The sequence below is a fragment of the Atractosteus spatula genome, chromosome 20 (genome assembly GCF_055471065.1).
Source record: "Atractosteus spatula isolate fAtrSpa1 chromosome 20, fAtrSpa1.hap1, whole genome shotgun sequence".
NCBI lineage: Eukaryota > Metazoa > Chordata > Actinopteri > Semionotiformes > Lepisosteidae > Atractosteus > Atractosteus spatula.
This window is the reverse complement of record NC_142725.1, coordinates 15,538,946-15,550,991: the sequence shown is the minus strand read 5'-3', so window position 1 is coordinate 15,550,991 and position 12,046 is coordinate 15,538,946. Positions and strand designations below refer to the sequence as shown.

The 12,046-nt window shown below is 41.5% G+C and overlaps 1 protein-coding gene across 2 annotated transcripts; it reads left to right on the top strand.

The window, feature by feature from the left end:
* The first annotated feature begins 106 nt into the window (after positions 1-106).
* LOC148817628 (uncharacterized) lies at positions 107-10,574 on the top strand. Of its 2 annotated transcripts, XM_088937875.1 has the most exons (10): positions 173-271; positions 1,118-1,243; positions 1,906-1,999; positions 2,506-2,677; positions 5,030-5,178; positions 5,556-5,732; positions 6,243-6,359; positions 6,950-7,036; positions 7,888-8,035; positions 8,290-10,574. In XM_088937875.1, the coding sequence occupies exons 1-10, from the start codon at positions 258-260 to the stop codon at positions 8,307-8,309; spliced, it is 1,104 nt and encodes a 367-aa protein (XP_088794001.1). In that variant the 5' UTR covers positions 173-257; the 3' UTR covers positions 8,310-10,574. The 2 variants fall into 2 exon arrangements, with proteins under 2 accessions (XP_088794003.1, XP_088794001.1); XM_088937877.1 differs by lacking the exon at positions 1,118-1,243 and having other exon boundaries at positions 107-271.
* Positions 10,575-12,046: the final 1,472 nt, after the last annotated feature.

Sequence of the window (12,046 nt, the reverse complement as noted above, 5' to 3'; positions counted from 1 at the left end):
GACACAACACACGACATCCCATATCATTTGTGATTTACCGAGATGTGTATTTTTTAATTTTCTTTACAATCCCAGAAAAAAAAGCTGTAGAATAATTTGGTTTTCCGAGTCTGGAAGTGACGTTTCGTTCCGGAAGTGTTGGTCAAAGACGAATTTCTCATACTTTAAATTTTACAGGCGGCGTAGTAATGCGCTATTGTGTGGTTCTGTGCTTAAAAGTGGCTACGATGGTTTGCCTGTTCAATTAAAAATTGAGAATGGACGAAATAAGGTAAGGGGTGTTTGCGTAACTATTTTTATCGTCTTCTACCTTTCCAACAACCGGACAGATACCACTTCCGAACCGAACTTTTTAGTCCGCTCACAACGCCTTTTCTTCCCTGTACTTTCAACCGAAAATGAAACTAGGTAGGTGTTTTTTTTTTCGTTTATCGTCTCAGCTGGTTGCAATAAAACCAAGAGGCGCACGTACCGTGTATCATTTTAAAAGACGTGTGGTCCAATTATGGAAAAAGACCACAGTGAAAACGGTAGCATTTTAGATGTAACGGTGCCCCTTCCGCAACGTTGTCTTCTCTGGTACGGGGCAAAATCGAATGCAATAAGAAAAGAGGTTTGCAATATATGTTTTTGCAAATAATCGCAAATAGAGAAAAGATAATCCTTGATCACACAATCGATATGGCGCAACTGACCATCAGGCTTAGTTTACCATTAACATTAACACAATTCTGCTTGATGTTGTCGTCACCTGGACTGGCCCAGCTTCTTAGGAAAAACACTAGGCAACCTTTCGTTTTTATTTGACTTTAAGCGATAGATCTTTGAAATAAGTATCTTTCCCCCTGACCGTGCGTTTGCCGAGTCCCAAGACGCGTTGACCTGCTTGGTGCACTTCCTATACTTTTTGCGTTGTGCTCTAGGCTGTACTTAAACCATTGTAAATCATTATTTACTCTCACCTCCTTAATTCAGGCCTTTTTTAAATTATTGAGAAACGCGTGATGATCAGAACATAAATTCAACATTCTTCTTATTCAGTGAAGTGAAGCATATCTTCCCGAACTCAATGTTTTCCCTCTAGCTACTGAAATTTACTTTTCAATTCTGCCCCAAGTACAGCAAAAGGTAACAGAGTATCTGAGTTCTCCGGCTGCCGAAAACACGGAATTATCTCCTATCCTAAAGCCACAGTATTCCCCAGTATCCAGTCGTCAAGGACAGCAGTCAAACAGGTTTGCAGGTCTCTATACCTCAGGAATGATCAAGCCACATCCTAGAGAGTCAGGAACAGCAGCTTTTATGGTCGTTCTTATAAGAACAGTTTGGATCAACTTTGTTTTGACTGCTTGTTGAATGAGGTAATTAAGGTAATTAAGAGATCATTTGAAAGGCATATCCCCACACTCAGTAACTCTCAAGGACTGCACCTGGTCATTCCTGACTCCATTGAAGCGATTTATGTTCTGAGTTAAGCAAAACTCATATGTGTTCCTAAATTTTACAAGTTGATGATTTAAGGGCAATCTGTAACACTTGCCAGAGTGTGACTATCCACTGCTCAAATCGTGAGCTGCTTCAGACCTGTGCAGCGTAATTAAATTAGGTCTAATTCAGCCTTAATTACATAATGTACCCCTTTTTCTGAGGTCTGGTGCTGAAACGTGCTGGTCTGTCACCCTCAAGGATCACATTTGGGGAGCTCTGCCTAATACTGTTGAATGAGTTTTTGTTGGGGTCCTGGAAAGACCCAGTTCTTAACAATTGCATTGGTACCTTCCGTTACTGGCTCATGATAATCTTAAGCTTGACTAATTGACCAATAATTAGCTACGTTAAGTAATCAAGAGTTTGCCAATGACCCGATATAGTCATTGGGAATTCTAAATGTTATTTGTGTTACAGTCCTCTGTTGAACCCACGTAACGAGAGTACTGATCTCCTTTCGCCCAACCTGAGACCAAGACATCGAGAACTCATTCCAACACCATGTGGACCAGTGAGTAGCATTAGGATATAACTGCCCTGCTCTCTTTCTGTGAAAGCAACCTGAATTAGCTTGTATTTCCATGTTCATTGTAATCAGTTCATGTTGTGACAAGCAAGTAATTCAAAGTACTGTATTTGGCATATCTAATCGTCAAAAGTATTTTCTGTTGTCACCTGGAATGACCACATAGCTACATGATAGAATACGAATATTTTCTGGGAAAATTTCTGAATGAGAAATTTAAGTGTATGTAATAGTTTTATTTTTTGTGCCAAAAGACCTAGTGCAGTACAACAGATAATTGATTTTGCAGATGTATATGTTTCTTTTTAAAGGGTATCCTCTCTAAAGATATGCTTAATTACACCTGCACAGTAAAACACTGTAGGTTTCAAAGCAGTTCACTGTAGTTTTCAGACCAACTAGCTGACCGCAGACGTGTGGATTAGTCTGATTTGTAGCATTATTAGTTGGAGACTAATATATTTCTGATGCTTGTCTTTGCTGCACTTTAGATAAAGCCCTGGTCAGAGCTGTCATGCCACGTAAAACTGTACTACTGTGTGACCATTACTTCACTGCTGGCTCTGTTTGCTCTCACCGTTGTGAACATCTACAGACAAAGTCAGGACAAGTATCCCTATGAAGAGGATTTAACTGTATCCCTCATACAGCTTGTGGGAATCTGTAAGTATAGGTTATACTGGAATTCTGATCATGATAGCGTTGGGATTCTTTAAAACATCACCATCTTATGGGCTCTGAGAAGTTCTGAATTAGAGATGAATTGATTTTTGTTGTTAAAAACAGAACAGAATCATCAAGAGTGAAGCCCTGCAGAGGATATAGGAGAGTAACAAATAGCAAATCGAAAGCTGAACAGTACAAAATGTGACAGTAGTGTCCTTTCCATATTCAAGTCCCGATAAGAAAATTCCACTTTCAACAGTGCAGTGCTCTTGTTTCAGCACGTGGAGTTTGGTTCTTACCTCATTTATGGTAACCGATGAAGAAGCCTGAAATTTCGCAACATGAATGGCTGTTGTGAAAAGGTTCAGGATCTTAAACGAGGTGGAAGAGTCCAGCGTTACGCAAAAGTTTTAGTTCTCTGTAATTTTGGGAGATTAAATTGCATTGTTGATGGATCTGCGAGACAGATTACAGTTTCTGCAGTTTGTTATTAAAGGACATTTTCTGAAATTACACAGCATGGAAGTAAATATTTTTTTTAAAATAACAAATGCCTTGACTATGATCTCACACCAGTGGAGATATGTGCTTAATTACTGACACCTGTGCTGAAGAAAGCTAAAAAAAGCAGGAATAAATGCAGGAAAATTGAAATTCATCACTTGAGTCATATGATGGTGTCGTTTGTGCAGTTACTTGTGTCACAAGACATCAGAGGAGGAGCAGAAGCAACACTTCTTTCTTCTTTTGACCAGCTCATTTCATAATTATCAGCCTCTGTGGGGAGCTGATCAGGGCAGCTGTTTTATCCTCAGTTTACTTTTGGTTTTGAGTGTGGAAAATGAATTACGGAATGTGTTGTGAAACCTGCCCGCCATTTTCAAGCACAGAATTCTCTGGCGTGTTGACATATTTCATCGTGTTCCAGACACCAGCATAGAACAAGCAAATTCCATTCGTGTTTTTGTGTATTTTGCTTATTCATCCCTAGTTTGAGCTTTTGTTAAAGAATACTTCCATTTTAAAAACTATTTTGAGGATACTAACCTCATCTTTATATCCATACTATTTTGGGTCTCTCTAGTTAAATATATTTTTCTGTGTCCCCAAATAATACATGTCTAACACATGAAGACCTCAAAATGATGTAGTCAGTGAATCAGATTGTGCAGTTACTTGTGTCACAAGACATCAGAGGAGGAGCAGAAGCAACACTTCTTTCTTCTTTTGACCAGCTCATTTCATAATTATCAGCCTCTGTGGGGAGCTGATCAGGGCAGCTGTTTTATCCTCAGTTTACTTTTGGTTTTGAGTGTGGAAAATGAATTACGGAATGTGTTGTGAAACCTGCCCGCCATTTTCAAGCACAGAATTCTCTGGCGTGTTGACATATTTCATCGTGTTCCAGACACCAGCATAGAACAAGCAAATTCCATTCGTGTTTTTGTGTATTTTGCTTATTCATCCCTAGTTTGAGCTTTTGTTAAAGAATACTTCCATTTTAAAAACTATTTTGAGGATACTAACCTCATCTTTATATCCATACTATTTTGGGTCTCTCTAGTTAAATATATTTTTCTGTGTCCCCAAATAATACATGTCTAACACATGAAGACCTCAAAATGATGTAGTCAGTGAATCAGATTACCATCAGAAAATTGAAAACCTCTGTCTTGACAAAATCTGTTTTCTAGATGTGTGTGTAAAGCACTTTTAATTATCAGTCTTTCCTCAGAGACCTGGGTGAGGAAGACTTGAGCTACCCAAAGTAATGACAATTTTGTATTCTCAGAATTGTAATTCACAATTCAGTAGCACCAAGAAGTACAAACTAAGTAGGCCACTTAAATATAAATCTCGACAGTCACTGAGCACGCCAATTACCAGTTCCTGTCAGCAGAGGGGGCTTACATGACGAATAAGGGTTTCAGAGCAGGTACAGGGAGGAGTGGGGAGTCATGTGAGTCTTTATTTCCTGGGTTTCACCTGTGCTCTCTCCCACATATTCCCCCCGGATTCCTGGAGAACGTGTGCTTGTGAGTGGGAGTGTAGGGCAGTCTTGTCAGGGGGAGCCAACTGTATCCCAAAGGCTGCCCAGTCGTTAGCTAGTCCCACTGTCTTGTTTTGCAATCATTTGAAGGTTATTAGCTTCAAAAAGAACTACACACACCATAGTTCCTTGTGCATGCGTGCTCAAAACTCCTGCCTGCTCTTCAAGTTCAACTGACAACAGTGCCGTGGGGTCTTTCAGTTGTCTGTTTTGTAAAACCCCAGCTCAAGTCATTCTTGTTAGCAGTGTCTCTGAACTGTGTGCATTTGTGTGCTGAGTCTTTTGCCTTTTGGCGGCAGTGTTCTGTTGTTACTACATCACCCGGGGCATCCTGCAGGAGAACCGTCAGGAGCTGATCGTGTTCGTGCTCAGCGTGCTGGCACTCATGATGAGATCGGTGGTCAACTTCGCTGTCCTCCCCGTTCAGGAGAGGAAGAGCCTCATTCTGGTGAGTACCCTGTTCAGTGTGTGTCAATGAAGTCCCCAGACAAGGACATCCATCGCCCACTTCAGGCAGGGTGAAAGAGACCCTGCTGTTTCATTTTATCCCTCCAACTTGGAGATTTTTCAGGCTCAGATTTCCATGTGTTCTTAACCTCCTCCTAAGGAAATATTCCTAAAGTTTATAAATGAGTGCTCGTGCTCAAATATGTTCTACAGGCAAGCAGAGGTTTATCCTGTACTGCAAACAAAAACACTATCAATGAAAATAGAATTAAGTACAGGTTATACTCAGTATTTCAGATAACTGTGCAAATACACTGTGACAGCCTAAAGCGACGCTCTTGTGCGATTGCAGCATGTGTTACTGTTTGTTACCTGCAGGCGCGGTTTGTGTGTATCCTGTGTCTGGGCTTCTTCCATGTGGTGTGCGCCACTCTGCTCATCAGGACACCCAACATGATGGCCTTCCGTGTGGGTGGGGCTCTGGAGAGCCTGCAGGAGCAGTACTTCCTGCTCAATCTCTGCTTCTCGATGGTGACCTTTGACCTCCAGGCCCAGGTAGGGTACTTTCAGCTAGGGATTGTATTTAGTTAAAGACATTAACAGACTCATTCCCACTGTCATACCTACCCTGGGGTAGTCTGTCAGCCAAAAAGATAATCAAGATCCGTAACACAGCTGCAGATGCAGGTCAGCATTTTACAGATGATGCTGCGCGACACTGAACAGCAGATATTTTAGCCTTAGTGTCGTACTTGAGAAGTGTGTAGGCAAAGTTGGTTCTAATTCATTACTTTACCTGTCTCTGGCTTCAGATTTCTTTTACACTCTGACGAGTGTGTTTTCCTTAATTCTTCACAGTGCTCCTGGGTTTAATTATTTATAACTGGCAGGCAGCAGCTCTTTGCTGTTGTGCTTTTCCTAATTGGATTTAGTTTACGATTTATCCTTGGGGGAGCCCCAGTAAACGCGAGCTTCTGTTTTCGGTAGCGTACAGGGCGTCACTGTTGACGTCTGACTGTGTGTCCGCAGCCCCGCCTGCTCACGCCATGTTTGTGTCCCTCCCAGCTCTGCCTCTGTATCCTGATTCTGACATCCGGCTTCTCCACGTCGTACGCTCACAGCATCATCCTGGGCTTCGGCGTCTTCTGGGCTTGCTTGACCGCAGCCATCGGAATCATAGCAGTAAGTCCAGTTAGATCTGGAGCAGACACTCGGACGGTGACAGAGGGAGCTGGAGTCTCTCAGTGGAGATTTTGCTCTGTTGCAGCAATGAAAGACGCTGTCAGCCTAATCTACACATTGTGTGATAGGAAGAACTGTACTGTACTCTTCATGAACTGTGTTTTTTTAATTCACTGAAATACCACTCAGTGAATAGGACAAGTTCTTCAACACTTATCAGTTTTTTTTAAAAAAAAACTAATTCTTTATGTTTATTCAAACAGATAAGTGAGTCGATAATTTCTCATGCGCAATGCTGGCCTGGAGAGTAACTGTTTCTTGGAGTAGTGAGAGTGAGGTCTGTCTGGAGGGTATAACAGCAGTGTCCCATCTGGGAATGGAACCCACAATCCCCTACGAGCCTGGGGTCCTGCCGCGCCCCCATTCCAGCTATCCTGATGTTCATTTTATTCAAACTAGACCATCTTATATTGCAAATAAACTATTTTTCCTTTTTGTTTTTTTTTCGGACCGCTTAACCACAGTTTGTCTCAATTTAGCCTCCATTTACTCAACATAATGAAGCAATTTGTTTTCACTTCCTCTTTCAGGTCTTAAAAGAGAGGAAGGTACTTGTGTGGGTCTTTGCCCTGCAGAACTTGCCCGAGCTGGCTTACCTCATTTATGTGCTTTATATGGTAAGTTTTCCTTTAAAAACCAACAGCTTTGACCAGTTTTGTTTAATAATCGAGACTTATATTAAAAAAAAACTAATGCTGATGTGGAAGTTCACATGAACAAGGAATTTGTATAAAAATTGAACGGAAGTTGTATGCGGTTCCTCTTTCTCATAGTATTCCAATTTAAAAGCATGTATATTGATTGCCTCTTGGCCTTTAGTCACGGTGCTGTGATTATTAAATCAAGTGTGGATTCAAGCCTGATGAAAGTAGTTTTCCCATGGTAGACAAAAAACCTCACTAGACAGCTGCTCCCACATTATAGGTCAATACTCTTGTTTATTATTCTCTCTTAATACTAATAAACCCATTATGTTCGGGAAAGGGTGTCCAGTCCTGATCCTGGAGGACTGGTGTGTCTGTGGGTTTTCATTAAGTTCCAACTTAATGAGCTAAACCAGCTGGTTACTGGATTAACTGGACCAGTTTAACAGCTTCTCCCAGCTCCTCACGTACAGCTGCTGGGAGCCCTGCAGACACACCAGGACTGGACAGCCCGGTGCTGGAGCATTCTGGGTAAGGTAGCCGTCTCAGTGTGACGGTCCCGTTGTCCCAACCTGGGATTCGAACCCACAATCGCAACCCTCCGTTCAGGACCGGCGAGCCCGCAAGCCCAACTCCACACTGCTGCCCCTGTTGGCTCTACAGGAGTCTGGGACCGGCCTGGGGCTGAAGGCTCATCTGAACCAGTCAAGCACGTGAGCAGCTCAGTGACAGTGGACTGTGGAGACAATGGCGAGAGCCGGGAAGACCAGCGGCGGCCTCTGCGTTCGGAGACTCACCTGGTCTCTCTGCCCCCCTGTCTGCAGGTCATAGCGGAGTGGGGCGGCGGGCACTCCTTCGCCCTGGAAGCGGCCGCTATCACCGGCTCGTGGATATCGGTCCTGATTAAGGCTGTCCTGTTCTGGTCCCTGATCCGACTGTATCGGAGCTTCGGGCAAGGACTGCGAGAGAGGAGTGAGTGACCTTCTGGGGGCTTGTTCACTTAGCTGAAACAACATGAAATGAATACGACAGCCGTCATCAGCATGAGAATAGTGGTTATGTCCACTGGTATGCCTTTAAGACATCATTAAATGACGTTTGTAACTGATAGAAGGAAGGAGCTACAACCTTTAAATTTGCACCCTGTGATTTCTTTCCCCCACATGTGCAGAGTTAAAGATCACAAAGAAAGATTCAAACACATCTTTTTTTTCTTCCCTTCCCAGTGTTTGCCTCCCCTCAGTAACACTAAGGAATTCACTGCCAGAAGCTGCAGGAAACATGTGGATCCAAACTCTGACCACAAGGGGGCGCATAAATGCACAGTCGCTTTTATGAAGATGAGCACCACTACACACAGAGGTGACTGGATAAAAATGGTGATTTGTTTATTTAAATTGCATATGCCCTAATACTTTGTAAAGAAATTATTTTTTATATTGGCCTACCTGTACAGGTTTGTTAGGTGCAGCCCTGTCTGAGTAATTCTGCTGTGTGAGTGTGAAACCAGTAGGAGGAATGTGTACAAAATACTGGGAGGGGGTGTGGGGAGTTAAGACTTTTTGTGGACATATGGAATGTTTTTAGATAGATTTTATGTAAGAGTTCTGTTCTTGTTGGTTCAGACTGCTTCAGAATGACTTGGATTGAATCTCTTATTCTACCCGTTTTGTGAACAGCTCTGTGAAATCAGGAAGCTAACATCACCCTTTGGCCAAAAAGTACTCCCACAAAAGTGCCTCAAATTGTGAACGCTTGGTTTATTTTCTTTTAATTTATGTATGCTGTTGCACCTTATTGTCTTTTATACCTGCACTTGTGCAGTGTGCCTGTCTCTCTACTGTGATAACCGATCGATCTGCGTATGCCTCTCGCTGCCATTTTAGCAAGCACAAAAAACATGAACTAGTTTTGTATGAAATTTTCCATAAACATGTCAGGATGCACAGCGTGTAGACTTACTTGTTTACACATTGCGTCCACCTGGTTGAAGTGTGGTTCTGCACTGGAAACACAAGGGAGTGACTCCTGTTCCTCTCTGGTTCCCCCACTGTTCAAGCTCAGGCGTCTCCGGTGCATCATTCCTGCGTGCAACACTGGCATCTTTTGTTTCTTGCAAAGCCAAGAACTACAGAGAGAACAGGAGATGGAGCAAGCTGCTGCTGAGGTCTTAATTGAGGCAGAGTCGCCTTCGAAGGCCTACAATATCACTGAGTGTTCGGTACCAAATTGAGCACTGTTACCTTTTGCAGCATGTCTCCTGAGGGTCCCTGCCATGCATGTTGCTGTCATATATAGTTACCTATAAAAGAAATGATTCATACTGGTCAATGGAATAGCACAGGCATTTTCCAGATAGACCACCATCACTTCAGCTGTGCTGAGTGAGTCTTGTGGTACAGTATTTCTACCATTCCATTCTCCTTTTGCTGTGGTTTTATTGTCAGAGTATTCATTTTTATGTTTCTAATTATATTTGCTCCTTGCACATCTGGATCAGAGGAAGGGACAACTGGTCACATTTTATGGCTGTAGGTCTACAAACCGTGGAAACCAAAGACTACCGAGGATATAGTGATGTACTTTGGATAGTGAACCTTAATGCAGTATTCTATGGTATAGTCTTTTAATTTTAATATTGTTTGATTTAATCTGCCACAATCTCCATATTTAAAGCATCTCAATTTGTATACATTTTAATTTTAAGTCATTTAAAGTTGGAATGCAATAAAACTGTCCTGTACATGTCATTCCTTCGGCAGTTGGATACCAGTCATGCTTTGCCTTTCTTCCCTCTCCAAGAAGACTAACATTTATTTATTGTAAAATCTTGCTTATTTTCTTCATTAGATGAAAAGGAGCAGTAGGGCACAAACAAGAGAACCTTTGTGTAGATGAGGGAACACCACACTGGCCTCCTCTCTTCCTGTCACTCATTGGCATTTATCAGAGGTCAGAGATCTCCCCCAGGCTGTACCTACACCAGCATTTCCTTGTTGTATACATTCTCATGTTAGAATACGGAGCAGGGCTTCTTTTCTATCCTGGCACTTTTATCACTCAAAATAGTTGAAGGTTTCAGCTGTAGATGTGCACACCTGTGTCTCAGATTCCAATTAGGATAAATATCTATCAGAAAGCCTGTTGGCTTGGGATTTAAAATCTTATTTGGCCCAGCAGTGGAGGAAGGAGCTAGTCTTGAACACTGGGGGCTTGTTAAAGTACCATCTGCAACCTGTTAGGCAGTAGAGCGTAGCATCAGTCCTTTCACGTCTTCATGATCACTTCCTGTTATTTTTCTGTAACCCTGGTAGGTTTTTTTTTCCTAACTTGGTCAAGATTTTAAATAAAACTTTTTAAAATAAAATACTGTTGCTTTTCTAATGGAAATGTCCGACAAAAGCATGACTGTTGTGCACACTTAAGACTTAACAAGCTCCTAATACTCTGAAGATGTTTAAAGAAAATGTAATGCAAAATAAAGTTAAACTTTTTTATTTACTTTTAACAGGTAATGCCTTTATCATTGATCTCTGTTTCTGTAAGTTCACAAATTATAGTTCTCGTTCCACGGATTGAGGCTGAGGTGCAATTCCCCATAATGTGTTCTTTGTCAGCGTGAAACACTTCAACGAAGGAGAATCCTGTAAACCGATATGCATCTACATGTAAAAGAACTAACATGGAAAAAAACACTGTTCAGACAAGATAAGACTGAAATCCCTCAGTCGATAGTAACCTTGTGCACTTCCTGATAAAGTTGTGTAATACAGTATCTATAACATACATAACATAATAGGATTTCTAAAATACAAAAACAGTAAACTGCCTTTTTTGCTCCCTTAACTTGGGGTGTGGAGACTGGGTGGAATTATTTTCACAAAGGGTTGGGGGAGTATGGAACAAGCTATTCAGACATGTTGTTGGGTATCGTTGGCGTCTTCCCAGGATGAAGTACTACCACTAATTACATTACATGCAAGAAGACTCTTCTCTGAGGAACAGTTTAAAATAATGAAAATATATTAAATTCATTAATTTGTGTTGACAAACTAATGATGAAAAAAGTTAAGCATGTTAATATCGCAAAAATGCTTTTAGGGTTGAGGTTAACTACAGTAAACATACTGTAATCCAGCGGTTCATGCTGCTAACGGCAAAATTAAAGGCAGGTTTAACATGACATCTGCTGGTCTTCATTAAAGCAGAGCTCTTTATGGAACTGAGTCTTTGATTGAGATAAATTGGAAATATCGCACTTTTAAACTGCTTATAAGACACATGTTCCATGCAGCCTCAAACACATTTAAGAAGTGGGGAAAAAAAACAGTGAAAAGTTCAAATGGATATTATGTCAGTTAAGGGCTAAATTATGTAACAGAGCTCAGACGGAACAAAAACAGGTATGAGGAACCCCTGGTTTAACACAGTGTAACTTGAGTACTCTCGTTGTTGTTCTGTGCATCATTCGCAATTGCCTTTCCAAAAATAATAATGGAAGGACATTCGATTCTGAGAACTCGAATCTAATTTCACAGAATAAAGTGGGGGTGTTTGAAATCTGCCAAGTGACGTTCCGTCAGAAGACGGAGACACGGAAGGGCAGCCGCACCCCACTCTTCAGTTTCTGAAGACTGTAATGTAAACTTCCAATTCATGTTTTTGTCACGTTGACAGACACCAAAGCAAAGATCGCATAGCAAGACAAATATTTAAGTGAAAAAACAATGTAAGAAAAGTACATCTAAATTTCACTGACAATTGATGCAACCAGGCTGGGGTATAATATCACTAGTACTACACCTACCAAGGTTATTTAGGGGTTAGTTTTGAAAAAGAGTTTTCAAATACTTGCTACTGTCTTCTGTGAGCCAGGCATGAATGAATGCTTGCCCGTTGTGCAATTTACTACCACATACAGTAGCAAAAACCTTAGTTTTCACCCCTACAGAAATGGACACAACCCAAAGCATCAACAAATTT

Bases quoted from the DNA above. Each gene is read 5' to 3' on its own strand.
- LOC148817628 (XM_088937875.1), top strand. The intron at 2,000-2,505 runs GTGAGTAGCATT...GCTGCACTTTAG, and splicing joins TTCCAACACCATGTGGACCA to ATAAAGCCCTGGTCAGAGCT. The intron at 5,733-6,242 runs GTAGGGTACTTT...TGTCCCTCCCAG, and splicing joins CCTTTGACCTCCAGGCCCAG to CTCTGCCTCTGTATCCTGAT.